The 15,564-nt window shown below is 44.2% G+C and overlaps 1 protein-coding gene across 4 annotated transcripts in view; it reads right to left on the bottom strand.

The window, feature by feature from the left end:
* The window catches only part of ADGRD1 (adhesion G protein-coupled receptor D1), a 255,643-nt gene that overhangs the window by 23,599 nt on the left and 216,480 nt on the right, over window positions 1-15,564 (bottom strand). For all 4 annotated transcript variants that reach the window (XM_035097840.3, XM_035097838.3, XM_088659079.1 and 1 more), the window contains one exon: window positions 14,678-14,769. In XM_035097840.3, the coding sequence (XP_034953731.3) occupies window positions 14,678-14,769 (92 nt within the window). The remainder of the gene's footprint in view (window positions 1-14,677; window positions 14,770-15,564) is intronic.

Below are 15,564 nucleotides of genomic sequence, written 5' to 3'. Positions count from 1 at the left end.
CCAGTTGCCTACCTGTCACAATTAGACTTATATAACAACAATCTTTATTACGGTCCATAGACCCATCAGTTCATTACCAAGCGATACACAGCTGGGACACCCCGCCCTCAAACCACTCAGACATCTTACTCAAATTCGGAATAGGAAACATTAGTTCTTGTGACCACCGATAAAAACTTTGCCACTGCTAGTGTTCTGGCATTTGACCGGTCTTCCAATAGGAACCTGATATAGAAATCCTCTGATTTTCCTGGGAGCAAGGCTAGCAGGGGTGAAATCACCTCAGCCCTAGCTTGCTGAAACTTCCCACAGTGCAGCACAATGTGTTTTATAGAATCTACATCATGGGTGCACGAGCACAGTCTTTCCTGGTAGGGTACTCCTCTCATCCTGCCCTCCAGCACTGCAGAGGGGAAAACATTCAGTCTTGCTTTTGTGAACAGCCTTCGGTAGTTTGGCACTGTCAAGTTTTGAATATAGGCTGCTGGCTTAAAGACATGCCCATATTGTACTCCTACTGCCAATGGACTGCAGATCGCAAGTGATTGATGTCGTAGATCACTGTGTGAATTATCCCAAAGTCTTTGCTTTAAGGTCTTTAGGGCACCTTCATATCCCAGGCAATAGAGTTGGGTGGGTGACAGACCTAAAGCAGTGGCTTTTCTCGCCATGGTTTTCTGCCATTGGCTGATGTATTCCTCATTGTTCAGGTATTTATACAGTCCCTCCCCAAGTTCAAATACTGCAATCTTGAGCCAATGTTTTAGTGCAGCCCACCATGCCTTTGTTGAAATTGGGCATTCACCCGTTTCTAGCAGGAGTATGGAATTTCGAACACAATTGGGCACCTGAAGCAAGGATCAAATAAATTGTGCTTGGAAGCCATCTAGCTTAGGCAGGTCCCCATTCTGCCAGACGTTTGCTGCGTACAGGATTTGGGGGACAGTTTTTGCATATATTGTATATAACTATATAGTTATAGGGGGGCTTTTACACTTGCAAGGTGTGCTGCCCTCCCATCAGCGGGTTTAGATGGCTGCTACAGAAACAAACCTACGCAAGTCACCGGAGGAGGAGGCGTTTTAACATTCCCAACGTCCTTTGCTTCCTTTTCACTGAGATTATTCTGTTCACCTGACTTTTGCTCCCCAAAGCCATGTAGTTGACACCATTCAGCAGCCGCAAACCTGCCCAGGAGGTGTGAGAGACAGAAAACAGCGAACCTTTCTAACATGTTGGGTTTGTGGTTATCGCTCTCCCTGCGAAGAAAGGAACTCTGATGACCTCTCCACTCTGCTGGTTTCCAATTTAAATAAAGACATGTGTTTTTTTTTAAAAAAAGGCTCTGTTCTTGCAATGGTAGAGACCATAGACCATGTTCTCTTACATTGCCCCTGTTATCAAGAGACTTGTACAAAGACTATTGCCGCACTGCTTAGAAGAATGCCCAGGACTTCAAGTTTGGAATTGCCCAGCCTACCTCTAGAAGACTGCAGCATTAGTTGCAAAATTTTGTGCAACAGCCTACAAAATTAGTCAGTTACTTCTACCTACTGGGTCAGCATATACTTTCTATCTTTTTTTAAAAAAAATCACTGTTTTAATTTTGTATATCTACCATTTTATTATACTTCATTTTAACCATACTAGTACTTGTTGGATTTGTTGCATTAACTAGAGTATGCTGGTTTTTAACTATATAATAAAGATACTACAGTCATACCTTGGTTTAAGTACGCTTTGGTTTGAGTACTTTCAGTTTAAGTACTCCGCGGACCCATCTGGAATGGATTAATCCACTTTCCATTACTTTCAATGGGAAAGTTCGCTTCAGGTTAAGAACGCTTCAGTTTAAGTACTCCATGGACCGTCTGGAACAGACTAATCCACTTTCCATTACTGTACTTTCAATGGGAACGTTCGCTTCAGGTTCAGTATGCTTCAGGTTAAGTACAGACTTCCGGAACCAATTGTGTACTTAAACCGAGGTACCACTGTACTACAGACTCAGGCTGTGTGGCAGAAATGAAAACTGATTTTCTCAGTGATGGCCATTTCATGTGACTATTTCTGTTGCAACCTTCTTGTTTTCTTTTTGCTATTATTAATTGGGTTCCTGCAGAATGATCCTTTTTTTTAAAAAAAAATATCTTATTGTGTGTCAGATACTGTGAGCCCTTTCATTCCTTTGTCTTTGTTCACATATTCAGGCTGCAGGGCAAGAGTTAGCCCTTCACCCGCCTTAAGCTTTTCCATGGCAACTTGTCTGCTCCCAAGCTGTACTGCTCCTTGAGAAAGCTAGGTGCATGTTAACCTTACAAACTTGTGTCTGGAACCCTGGTTTGGGAAAAGTGGGGAAGTGAAGGGTAAAATTATTCTTCCCTCTGTTGCTTTTCCACTGAAAATTCCCCCTAGGAGAAACTGTCTGCAGATAGTTTGGCCAATACTGTGTTTTGTTCATTGTTTTTGCCTAACCAAGAACTCCATGCACTTTGTAGTTTTACTGAATATTGATGCTGAAACAATAAAAGACATCGAGCTGATTCTCCCTTACATCTTCATGTCACTGCCTTTACTGTCATTGTTAGATTGGTTTCAGCCAGAGATTTTCAAATGGCATAATGCTGCTGATAAGGGCAGCTGTTTTGCAGAGAAAACAACCTGCTGGAAATCTGCGCTTTTAAGAAACCCTTTTTTAGAGGGAGTTTGACAATTCAAATCCACTATAGGAGTCTACCAACCTGGTTTACAAAAAGAAATTTGCACTGCATGCTATCACAATGACAAAACTGATTTATTTGGCTGCAAAAGCAGTTCTGAAAAATAACAGACAGAGACAACTGATTCTAGATTCCTCCCCATCTTCCTCCCTGTTGAGTTCTACAAGGTCAACATTGACATTAAGGAGGAGGAAGCTGACAACCAGGGTCACCCCTGGGCTTGATATAAGTAAGAAGGCATGTCAGGTGAGGGCTGACAGAGGGCAGGCTGAGGTTGATAGGGCACTGCTTCCTCTGCCGCAATGGACCAGCTTCTGCTGAGACAGAGCTCTCTTGCTGAATCCCTCCAAGGTTCAGCCCTCATGGGTCTACGCTTTAAACTCCTGAGTCCAGAAGCTAGGTAATCTGTCTGTTCTTGATGGGGTTGCAATCCTGATGAAGGAGCAGGTGCATAGCCCAGGTGGCAGCAGCGGCTAGAGCATCTTTTGCCAGTTATGAGTTTTTATGAACTGATTGTCAGGAGTGGGTGCCGGGAGCAGGACACCAATAAATCACATGGCTTCAGTGAAGTTAACTCTTTATTCGGAGAAAGAAGACAGCTCAGGAGACCAGGCCTAGAGAGCACAGTGACTCTTCCCAGTAGAACGTGCTCCTATGAGGCAATTGTAGGGACTGAAGGTCCCTACCTTCCATAGCTCCCTAAGTCTCCTCCTCCCCCAGTTCCTTCCCAAGCACTCTGAAGCTCCTTGTCTTACCTGTCTTTGTTCTTCCCTCTTCATACCTCTTTGGGTTCTGGGAGACCAGGGGGATGGGAGCTAGTTGCAGCAGAACAGGGAGACAGCCTAGCTTCCTCACTTGTTGTTGTTTAGTCATTTAGTCGTGTCTGACTCTTTGTGACCCCATGGACCAGAGCATGCCAGGCACTCCTGTCTTCCACTGCCTCCCGCAGTTTGGTCAAACTCATGTTTGCAGCTTCGAGAACACTGTCCAACCATCTCGTCCTCTGTCATCCCCTTCTCCTTGTGCCCTCAATCTTTCCCAAAATCAGGGTCTTTCCCAGGGAGTCTTCTCTTTTCATGAGGTGGCCAAAGTATTGGAGCCTCAGCTTGAGGATCTGTCCTTCCAGTGAGCACTCAGGGCTGATTTCCTCACTAGCCTGACTCATCTCTGCCTCTTGGTCCCGTCCTCTCCAGCCTCCTCTTCTGCCTCTGATTCTGGACTGCTCCCTGCCACAGACTCTTCCTGCTCACTAAACCCTGTCACTTCTCCAGCTTCCAGCACCTCCTCCTCCCAGTCTTCTCTTTCTTCTCCCTCTGACCACTCATCACTGTCCCACCACCAATCCCATGGATCTGAGCCTTCTCACCATCCCTGTTTTAGGGTGAAAAGCATATAAATATGTATACAGCCAGGGGTCAGCAAACTTTTTCAGCAGGGGGCCGGTCCACTGTCCCTCAGACCTTGGGGGGGGCAGAATATATTTTGAAAAAAAGAATGAATTCCTATGTCCCACAAATAACCCAGAGATGCATTTTAAATAAAAGGACACATTCTACTCATATAAAAAACACGCTGATTCCCAGACCGTCCGCAAGCCGGATTTAGAAGGCAATTGGGCCAGAACAGGCCCCCGGGACTTAGTTTGCCTACCCATGGCACACACAAATGGTATTTTGTTGTGCATTTTTTTCCAGTTTACAGATTGGTGCAGAAATAGGATGGGATGGTTTTATGACCAAACACAAAATGAAACTGACATGGGGTTTTTTTTGGGGGGGGGGCTGTCCACTCTAGGACCAAGCTTGCTCTGTAGTTGTTCCAGAGATCACTTGGAACTCATCAAATTTTAATAACTCACATCTTTTGCCTGTATTAAAAGTTGATGGCAGTAAAATCCTTCTTTTTAAAAGTACTACAGGTTCCTCTATTTTCCATGCCATGAATAATGAATAATGAATAATGAATAATGCCAACATATACCACTGCTGGGTTTGCAGTGTTTTTTGAAAGGGGGGGGGGGTTTGAACGAGCTCTCCACACTCATTTATCACCCAACCTACATTCCTAATTAATGAATACATGCCACAAAAATTTAAATCCCCCCAAACTGAAATGCATGCCATTCAAGCATCGTGATTAAGGCTACCTGGTGCATTATCACAATAAGAGATTTTTCTATAAAGTTGCACAAATCTTTTCTTGCAAATGAAAGTGCTGTTCAACTAGGGGCAGCCTTTTTTTAAAAAAATCATATTGTTTAATCTTCGCAAATGTATTATTGCCACTGAATTTAGGAATAACGAAAGGTTCTGTGCCCAAGCTCTTTAGGCAGAGCGTGTCTGACTAAATGAAATTTTAAAAAAAACCCTTCCAGTAGCACCTTAGAGACCAACTAAGTTTGTCAATGATACGAGCTTTCGTGTGGATGCACACTTCTTCAGATACTGACTAATTGAATTTTCTTTCCCTCATTGTGCAAATTTGAAATGTTAAGTTCAAGGGAAAACAGGCAAACAAAAAAACAAAACAAAAGCAAAACACACAAACAAAACCCGCCGTCAGAAATCCCGTAATGGTATTACATTATTACTCCCACACGTGGGAGCAAGATGTGTTGAAGAGAAAGGATTAAAAAAAAAGTTTAAATGTTTATGAGTTTTGCCCAAGTGCTTCCATTTAAAGTCACCTTATACAAATCATAGAATCATAGAGTTGGAAGAGACCACAAGGGCCATCCAGTCCAACCCCCTGCCAAGCAGGAAACATCATCAAAGCATTCTTGACATATGCCTGTCAAGCCTCTGCTTAAAGACCTCCAAAGAAGGAGACTCCACCACACTCCTTGGCAGCAAATTCCACTGCCGAACAGCTCTTACTGTCAGGAAGTTCTTCCTAATGTTTAGGTGGAATCTTCTTTCTTGTAGTTTGAATCCATTGCTCCGTGTCCGCTTCTCTGAAGCAGCAGAAAACAACCTTTCTCCCTCCTCTATATGACATCCTTCTATATATTTGAACATGGCTATCATATCACCCCTTAACCTTCTCTTCTCCAGGCTAAACATACCCAGCTCCCTAAGCCATTCCTCATAAGGCATCGTTTCTAGACCTTTGACCATTTTGGTTGCCCTCCTCTGGACACGTTCCAGCTTGTCAGTATCCTTCTTGAACTGTGGTGCCCAGAACTGGACACAGTACTCCAGGTGAGGTCTGACCAGAGCAGAATACAGTGGTACTATTACTTCCCTTGCAACAAAACGTTATTACCCTATTACTATTACTATTACTACCCTTGCAACAAAATGTTACAGCACTGGGTGCTTCTGTTCAGAGTTCCAGTCAGGCCTACCTTTTTCAGCACACCCACAGAAAAGACTCATGACACATTGTATGGAGGAAAAAGATACATTTAATGAAATGTAAATGTAAATAAAGGATCCGCAGGTACTAAATCAACTGAATTAAGCAAATAAATACAGTCCAGGCAGGGAAGCAAGAGCAGTTACTCTGAGAGTAAGAGCTGTTCCCAGTGGAACAAACTTCCATGAGAGGTGGTGGACCCTCCTTCCTTGGAGGTTTTTAAGCAGAGGTTGGGTGGCAAACTGTCATGGATGCTTTAGCTCAGATTCCTGCATTGCAGGGGGTTGGACTAGATGACCCTTGGGATCCCTTCCCACACTAAGATTTTATTATTCTAAGTCCCTCCCCACCCCTGGACACATCTATAGGTCCTCCTGTAGCCTTGTGGCAAAAGGATTGGAAGGATCTCTCCCTCCTTGCCCAAGAATCTTATGCCAGTGAAGAGAAGTGCCAGACGGCCCTGCCAGTTCAACATCCACCCTGTCGCGCATGCCAAGGACCCCGTAATTTCCCCCAAGCCAACCTAGCATTGGGTAACCTAAGGGTGCCCTTGACCCAATAATGCCTCGGGTTTTCCTGACCAGACCTTAGTCTAAAAGGTAGTTTAAACCAACTAAACTCTCTACTGTAAGGGAAAAGGCAGGGGTGTGCAGAGTCCCAAAAACCAACCTGGGGTTGCCCCCAAAATCCTACTCACCCCCTGAAACAGGCAGCTCGCAACAGCCCATATTGTAAAGAGAGGGAGGGGCGGCAGATGCAGCAAATGAGAATGGCAGTGAGTTCAAGGAGGAACCCACTTAAATAGCCTGGCATCACCCCAGGTCTGACTGGGCTCATGTAGAGCATTTCTAAGTCCGCCCCAGGGCAGACACTTGGAGTCTTCTTTGGAGGGGAGTTGGACTGTGGCAAGCACACACACCCTTTAAATAGTGGTAGCAGCATTTTACACCGACACCCACACCACACACACACACACCCTATATATATATATATATATATATATATATATATATATATATATATATATATATTACTATCAGCGTTTTTTTCTCCTGAGTCTAATAAAGTGTGACCCAAACAGTGTTTGTATTTTGTCATGTCCAATGAGCCAAGGATTTAATTAGCTATAAAACATTATCAGCAGTGACTAGCATTCTGGTTTGCTAATGGCCAGCGCTTAATATGCTTTGCTTAATGTCTTTCCTCTGTGTTCTCCAATCCAGGATGGTGTGTATTCCTCACTTTGTACGCCAGGCTTGGGGAACATCTTCCTCTCTGCTAATTCCAGAGCTCCTTCCACATCCTCAGGGATTTGTCAAGCTACTCTGCCTACTGGAGAAATGCTCTTTTCTGCAAAATGGAAGTGAGACTTTGTGTGATGAGGGAGACAGATTAGAGTACGTTCCCTCCCTCTCTCTCTCTCTCTCTCTCTCTCTCTCTCTCTCTCTCTCTCTCTCTCTCTCTCTCTCCACCCCTCCCCCAATGTATCATGTGTAGCAGCTATGGCATTTAGCACCAGAATGGTCTGGAAACCAAGTCTTATGAGGAACAATTCAGGGTGTTGGGAATTTTTTAGCTTGGAGACAAGAAGACTGTATAGGTGCTATGGCAAGTCATCTTCAAATATTTGAAGGGCTGCCACACAAAAGTTATGGCAAGCTTGGTTTCTGCTGCGCCCCAAGAGAAAACAATTGCGGGGAAGTGAAAAGGACAGCACCATGTATCAGGCTTCCTCAAACTCAGCCCTCCAGATGTTTTGAGACTACAATTCTCATCATCCCTGACCACTGGTCCTGCTAGCTAGGAGTCATGGGAGTTGTAGGCCCAAAACATTTGGAGGGCCGAGTTTGAGGAAGCCCATATATGGACATATATGGACAGAAGGATATAACAATTTTCACCATAGCTGCCAAGTTATCCCTTTTTTAAAGGGATTTTCCCTTATGCTGAATAGGCTTCCTCGCGAGAAAAGGGAAAATTTGGCAGCTATGATTTTCACATGCAGGGCAGAATAAAGATAATAGTTTGAGTTCCTCACTTGAAGCTTTATAAATTTATATATTGTAACATCACAAATGGATATCATTAATTATGTAGCTGTTGACTAAGGGATGATCATTATAATTGAAATGTAACTGACATTAATTAAGATTATGGAACGCAGTTGTATAAGATCGGAAATGCACCCAAACCATCACGGGGAGCCACTTTAACTAAAATGTATTAATTGGAAGTTGATTGGCATTCTGATAATTGTATAATTTGGGAATTAATTGTTATTGTTATAATTTGGCTATTATTGGGGAGTATATTGGAAAACTAATTTTAAAAAAATACAGTATATATAAAAAAACCCCCAACGAATGGATTAAAATGACAAGAAATGACATTCCGAGTAAACACCAGGAAGAAAATTTTGATAGTAAGAGCTGAACCTCAGTCAACAGTGTGATGCAGCAGCAAAAAATGCTATTCTAGGCTGCCTCAACAGAAGCCGAGTGTCCAGATCATGGGAAGTCATAGCAATGCTTTATTCTGCCTTGTTCAGACCAAACCTGGAAAACTGTGTCCAGTTCTCGGCACCACGATTTAAGAAGAATGTTGGCAAGCTGTATTGATGATTTGTTATTTTATATAATTTATGTTGCAATTGTGATGGTGCTGTGGTCTAAACCACAGAGCCTAGGGCTTGCCTATCAGAAGGTAGGCGGTTCAAATCCCCGCGATGGGGTGAGCTCCCGTTGCTCTGTCCCAGCTCCTGCAAACCTAGCAGTTCGAAAGCACGTCAAAGTGCAAGTAGATAAATAGGTACCGCTCCGGCGGGAATATAAACGGCGTTTCCGTGTGCTGCTCTGGTTTGCCAGAAGCGGCTTAGTCATGCTGGCCACATGACCTGGAAGCTGTACACCGGCTCCCTCGGCCAGTAATGCAAGATGAGCACCGCAACCCCAGAGTCGTCCGTGACTGGACCTAACGGTCAGGGGTCCCTTTACCTTATTTTATCTTTCTACACACCTGTGCACACATTACTGCATCCTTCATCTAGACAAGCAAGTGGCACCATTACAGTTGAAGGGCACATTCAAGCCAAGCAAAAGCTTTCAACAAGGGTGCTGTCATGTTCTCACTCACAGGGAAAGCAATGAGGCTGTAGGCAAGACTGGTCAATGGTTGCTGGACGGTGGACAGCTCCAAGTGAGCAACTGGCTCTGAAAAAGGTTAGGAGCAGGGAACCTCTTCCAGGCTCCACCTGCTTGAGAGAACTTCAGAGTCTTAAAGGACCACTATCTGGTCTGAAGATAGGCACGCCTCCATCATTCCACAGCCTTCTTCCTGGTTCACTCCTGGTACTGCCAGGCTGGTGATGTGCTGTGAGAGGTATCTGGTTGTTCAGGCTCAGTGAAAGGTGTCCAGGCTCTCTGGCCCTACAAGCCCTAGTGGTCTTGGGGACTCCTCTGGGAGTCATTGTCCAACCACCCCAAGCACAATGGTCTCCCTATATTCCACAGTCAACTCTGAGTCCTGTCCCAGACATGGATCCCCATCTTCTGCTTGTGCTGCCTCCGGCTTGGTGTCTAGATTACTGATAGATTCAGGGGTTATGACTGGTGCAGAGCAGAGCCAGTGAAGAATACAACCTGGGAAGAGGGCATGGCTTAAGGGGAGGCTTCAAGAACTACATTTGACCTCCAGACTTGAATTCCCCCCCGAGACACAGAGGAAGCTTCCATGCTTGGAGGGAATTCTTGACTTGAGATCTGAGGCCTCTACCATGCCCAGTTCACCTCTCAGATGTGTATAGATGAATCCTGTCCTACCCTTGCATTCATTTTCAGAAGCCTATTGGCTGAAGCATTCTTATAACTCAACAAAATGAACATGAATTATTCTTTCCCTTGAGGAGTGTTGTGTGAATCAACACTTTACTAAGTGAAACACTGAGAGTCGTCAAACCAATGGGCAAAGAGAGAGAGAGAGAGAGAGAGAGAGAGAGAGAAGGAAAGAGGCTCAAGAAATGTTCTAATTGCTTTCTCCATGGCTGGCCACAACCGCTCTCATTTTGGGAGCCTTGTGCTTGCTATATAAATGATACCGATTTTTCCAGCCCATCGGACCATTTCGAACAAGGCAATGAGAAAACATCCAATAAGATCTGGGCTTGGCAGTTTATCGAGAGCCAGTTAATGAGACTCTGCCTGCAAGGACAAATGGGATGCAAAGTTGGGTGCGCTGAGCCTGGGCCAAGACCTGGCTCACCCACACAAAATTTGCAAACTATTCCTGACTAGCAAGATCCAGATCTTCATCACTGCTGCTACATAATATGCACAAACAGGGGATAAATCCAACTCAGTTTGCATTTCTGAACTGCACTTTCCAAAGCAAAACACAAATATCTTTCAGAATTTCCACTTCTCCAAATTTTGCAGTGCAGATTTCCAGCCTAGTTATGTATAAAAAGATGCATATATTAAAGTATGCATAAAAATGTAAATATTGGTGAAACTAACATATAAACATATGTTTTATTGGGGGAATTGATGTGCAAAAATGTGCACATTGAGATACATTTGCATTGAAAATGTGATGAATTTTCATGGGGACTCTTCTTTCAAAATCTGCAATTGATGTGGAAATATGGACAACTACACTTAAGACAGGGGTGCGGGTGGCGCTATGGTCTAAACCACAGAGCCTAGGGCAGGCATCCCCAAACTGCGGCCCTCCAGATGTTTTGGCCTACAACTCCCATGATCCCTAGCTAACAGGACCAGTGGTCGGGGAAGATGGGAATTGTAGTCCAAAACATCTGGAGGGCCGAAGTTTGGGGATGCCTGGCCTAGGGCTTGCCGATTGTAAGGTTGGCAGTTCGAATCCCCATGACAGGGTGAGCTCCCATTGTTCGGTCCCAGCTCCTGCCCACCTAGCAGTTCGAAAGCATGTCAAAGTGCAAGTAGATAAATAGGTACTGCTGCAGTGGAAAGGTAAGCGGCGTTTCCGTGCGCAGCTCTGGTTTTGCCAGAAGCTGCTTAGTCATGCTGGCCACATGACCCGGAATCTGTCTGTGGACAAACGCTGGCTCCCTCGGCCTATAGAGCGAGATGAGTGCCGCAACCCCAGAGTCGTCCGTGAATGGACCTAACAGTCAGGGGTACCTTTACCTTTACCTTTACACTTAAGACTGGGGGGAAATGAGAAACAGAGGGCATTCTATAGCAGTGCTGTCACAGCAGGAAAGGCAACTTATCTTTCTGTTGCCAACTCTCATATAGATAGACAGAAAATAGCTTAGATTATAGATAGATTAGATAGATGATAGATAGGTAGATGAGAGAGAGAGAGAGAGAGAGAGAGAGAGAGAGAGAGAGAGAGAGAGAGAGAGAGAGAGAGAGAGAAGGAAGGAGGCTCAAGAAATCTTCCTGAATTTGGAAGGCAGAAATCTGAAGTTTGCTAAATTGGTCACAGCTGATGAAAATGTTCATTTCCGTAAACATCTATATAAGGCCAGGCTTATGTTGTCCTGCACTGCTAATCAAATGAACACGCTGGGCTCAGCTCGCCAGCACCGTATGGAAAAATCTGTAACAATTACTGGCAACAATTGCATCTATTTGTTATTGCCAGCTGCCAAGAGAAACAAGACCCCTCCAGCAAATACACACTTCTGCTGCCAACAAACCTCACTCCTGGGGTCCCTCAAGGCATCTGGGCAAATCAACGGACGCCCACCAATATTTGTTCTTGCCAGCTGGAGTCATGAGCTGTGTTCCTTATTGTACAAAAACTGTAGGTTACTTTAACCCTGACATGGTTCTGATATTTATTTATTGGCAGAAAGTGAACAAAAATGCTTAACTTCATCATGTATGTTTTCCAGAGCACTGGGACACTCCCTGCTAGTGTTTGTTTTTTGGGGGGATGGGGGGGGGGCTATTTGCCAACAGTGAAATAAGTAAACATGTAGAAATGGTCTCATTCCATAGCAAGTTTGAAGGACCGGACTTAGAAGTTGAGTCAGAACTGAACAGATAAATAAATACTATTCAGCTTTTACTTTACCAGTATAGTATTTATTTATCTACCACACGTTTCTGAGCACAATTCAAAGTGTTGGTGCTGACCTTTCAAGCCCTAAATGGCCTCGGCCCTGTATACCTGAAGGAGCATCTCCACCCTCATCGTTCTGCCCGGATACTGAGGTCCAGCACCAAGGGCCTTCTGGCAGTTCCCTCACTGCAAGAAGCAAAGCTACAGGGATCTAGGCAGAGGGCCTTCTCGGTAGTGGTGCCCTCTCTGTGGAACGCCCTCCCATCAGATGTCAAGGAAATAAACAACTATCTGACTTTTAGAAGACATCTGAAGGCAGCCCTGTTTAGGGAAGTTTTTAATACTTGATGTTTTATCATGTTTTATAGTGATCGGAAGGTTGCGGTTTGAATCCCCATGACAGGGTGATCTCCTGTTGTTCAGTCCCAGCTCCTGCCAACCTAGCAATTCGAAAGCACACCTGTGCAAGTAGATAAATAGGTACCACTGCAGCGGGAAGGTAAACAGCATTTTCGTGCACTCTGGTTCTTATCACAGTATCCCATTGCAGCAGAAGCGGTTTAGTCATGCTGGCCACATGACCCGGAAAACTGTTTGTGGACAAACGCTGGCTCCCTTGGCCTGAAAGTGAGATGAGCGCAGCAACCCCATAGTCGCCTTTGACTGGACTTAACTGTCCAGGGGTCCTTTACCTTTAAGAAATTGGACTAGATGAGCTCTGTGCACCTTTCTGGTCTTCAGAAGAAAAACTCCTATTCCTCACACTGTAGTACTACATATTTTCAAGAGGGAGACACAAGGTGCTGATCTCCTCTTTCTGCATCTCACGAAAAAGTCTGTCATGCAGGTTCAATCAACCTAGGATTCCTCTATAAATACTCCTGATAAATCTTGCAGGTTTCTGCCATGGCTAATGGCAAGTGAACTGAACCATCTGGATGGAGGTCTGACAGGTTCTTTGTTTCTAAGAAAAATGGAGGGCACCTATACATGAAACCTGTTTGCAGCATCCCATAATTTCTTCCAGGGTCGCTCGTATTTATGGCCATATGAAAGAGAAGGAAGGGAGGAATTGTTTCCACATATCCCTTGGTGACCGTGGGTTAATAGAAAACAGAACTTTGTAACTCACAGAGTTATTTGTCATGTTTACTCAGAAGGAAGCCCCTCTGTGCCGGCGTGTGCATATTCAGATTATGGGAATGCATAGGACCAAGCTCATATGCCTCCTCCCCAAACTTTGTGGCCATGTGTGTGGCTGGTGAAAGGTATTTCCGGAGATTTTTCCTTTTTGAGGGTAGTGGGGCTGCAACTCGCTGCCAGCCAATGAACCATCACTCCCCACCCCCAAGTCCCAGGCACAAAAAATATGTGATGATGTGATGTGATCAATGTGGTTGAAGGCTTGGTAGAAAAGGTAGGTGACAAGCAGCAGCTATCAGAAAGAGTCCTTACTAGCAAAGTGTTTCTCCCCAGTTTTTCTGCTGCTCCTCATTGTTAGAGAGTTGCTCCCCACCCCCCAAAATTGAAAATTTTCATAAATTTTAGGTAAGTCTTTCAGGGGAGGCTAGTCCATTAGGGTGAAGGGGGGACGGACGGTCTCATCAACCTCAGTCTGACCTCACCGTCAGTTCTAGAACGAGGTCTACCGGTTCCAGTCCTGCCCTAATCTAAATTGCAGCCTAAGCACAAATCAACAAAAGACAATCCACCTAGGAAAACACCTACGTCTCCCACAACAAATTGAAACCTCAATTTTGTCACAGCTCAAATGGGGTGGAGCGGGATCTGAGTTGCCATTGAACACTGTTCATTTCTCAAAGGACTATGCAGTTTGCAGCTTTTCAAAATAAAGCATTAGCCATCATTTTCCTTTCCAATACCTCAAACTCATTACAGAATAATTAGAGCATAGATCTTAACAGAGACATATTTACTGGTTTCCCCTTCGATTCTGGAAAAGGCATACAGTAACTAAGCAAACTTTCATTAGCCCAGATCTTTCTGCCAATCTCAGAAAAGTTGCTTGCTTGCTTGCTTGAAAAAGGAGCAAGTAATCTAAATCAACAAATTGCTCTTCTGAAAGTATGATTTAAAGCATATGCTCCAGCAGCACATCTTTTATCAGGATCGTGTTGACTTTCTTTCACTCGGTTGCTGATGCTACATGAAATTTGTACTGCTGGACTTTGTTGCTGGATGTACCTTAAACAAAAAAAAGAGCTCTGCAATGCTCAGAAACTCACTGTTTCATCTTTGGCAGGGTACCCCAATAGCGTACAGCTGCACAGAGATCTCATATGAGATTAGACAGACACTTTACAACACTTTTGAAAATCTTCATGCAATGTGTGCATCAGCCTTTTAAGTCAAGAATTGCCACAGAATTTTATCTAGAGAGACTATTCTTTGGATTTTCTGTTTGGTGCACCCATGAAGTCTAGAACCTTACTCCTGACACGTTTATACTCAGCCTTTTAGATCTTAGGCACTACACTCCAAGCTCAGACCCACTTAAGAGTTATAAGTCACTATAAATAAAAGAGGCTTACTTGAACGCATTAGCATCCCCGTGCACCTTATAGTTTTCTGCACTTATTCTTGAGATGACTCTGGTGACTGCAATGAGAATGCCGATGTTAACCTAGAGGAGAAAATAAAGAAATGGTTCAGGGAAAAGAATGAAAAGAAATGATTCAGGGAGACAGAAATAGTCAAGTATTTGTGAGGAGTGTGGGAAACATCCCTTTCAAAACATCAGTCATGAATGGCATGGTGGGATAGAGGCACTTAATTGACCTCCCAACAGGTGAGTCGTTGCAGCTTACTGGGAGGGGTGAGGCAGCAGTGAGGCTGGTGTGGTGCGAAAGCATCAGCGGAGCAATCAGGTCCAGCTGCTGGTTCATTTTAACTGTGCTGTCCTTCCTTGCACTAAGCAGCCATAACTTGCATGCTGGGAGGTCAGTTCCCTCATGGCGAGAAACCAAGTTACAGGGAACCAGGCAGAGGGCCTTCTCGGTAGTGGCACCCACCCTGTGGAACGCCCTCCCATCAGATGTCAAAGAGAAAAACAACTACCAGACTTATAGAAGACATCTGAAGGCAGCCTTGTTTAGGGAAGCTTTTAATGTTTAATAGATTATTGTATTTTAATATTCTGTTGGGAGCCGCCCAGAGTGGCTAGGGAAACCCAGCCAGGTGGGTGGAGTATAAATAAATAAATAAATAAATAAATAAATAAATAAATAAATAATAATTAGTGCCTCCACCCCACCGCCCCATCTGCAATGTTTCAATAAAACATTGGAAATATCTGCTTGAAACTCAGAAACAACCTGCTCTGCTCCTGATACAGCACTGATAACAAAACAACCATGTGTGTTCCAGGAATTGAACCATTTTTTCCAAGCAATATTTCATGGGAAGAGTTTGCTACTTA

This window comes from Zootoca vivipara, chromosome 16 (assembly GCF_965207765.1).
Source record: "Zootoca vivipara chromosome 16, rZooViv2.hap1.1, whole genome shotgun sequence".
Lineage (NCBI taxonomy): Eukaryota > Metazoa > Chordata > Lepidosauria > Squamata > Lacertidae > Zootoca > Zootoca vivipara.
The sequence above is the reverse complement of the archived record's forward strand: the minus strand, read 5'-3'. Positions and strand labels throughout refer to the sequence as shown.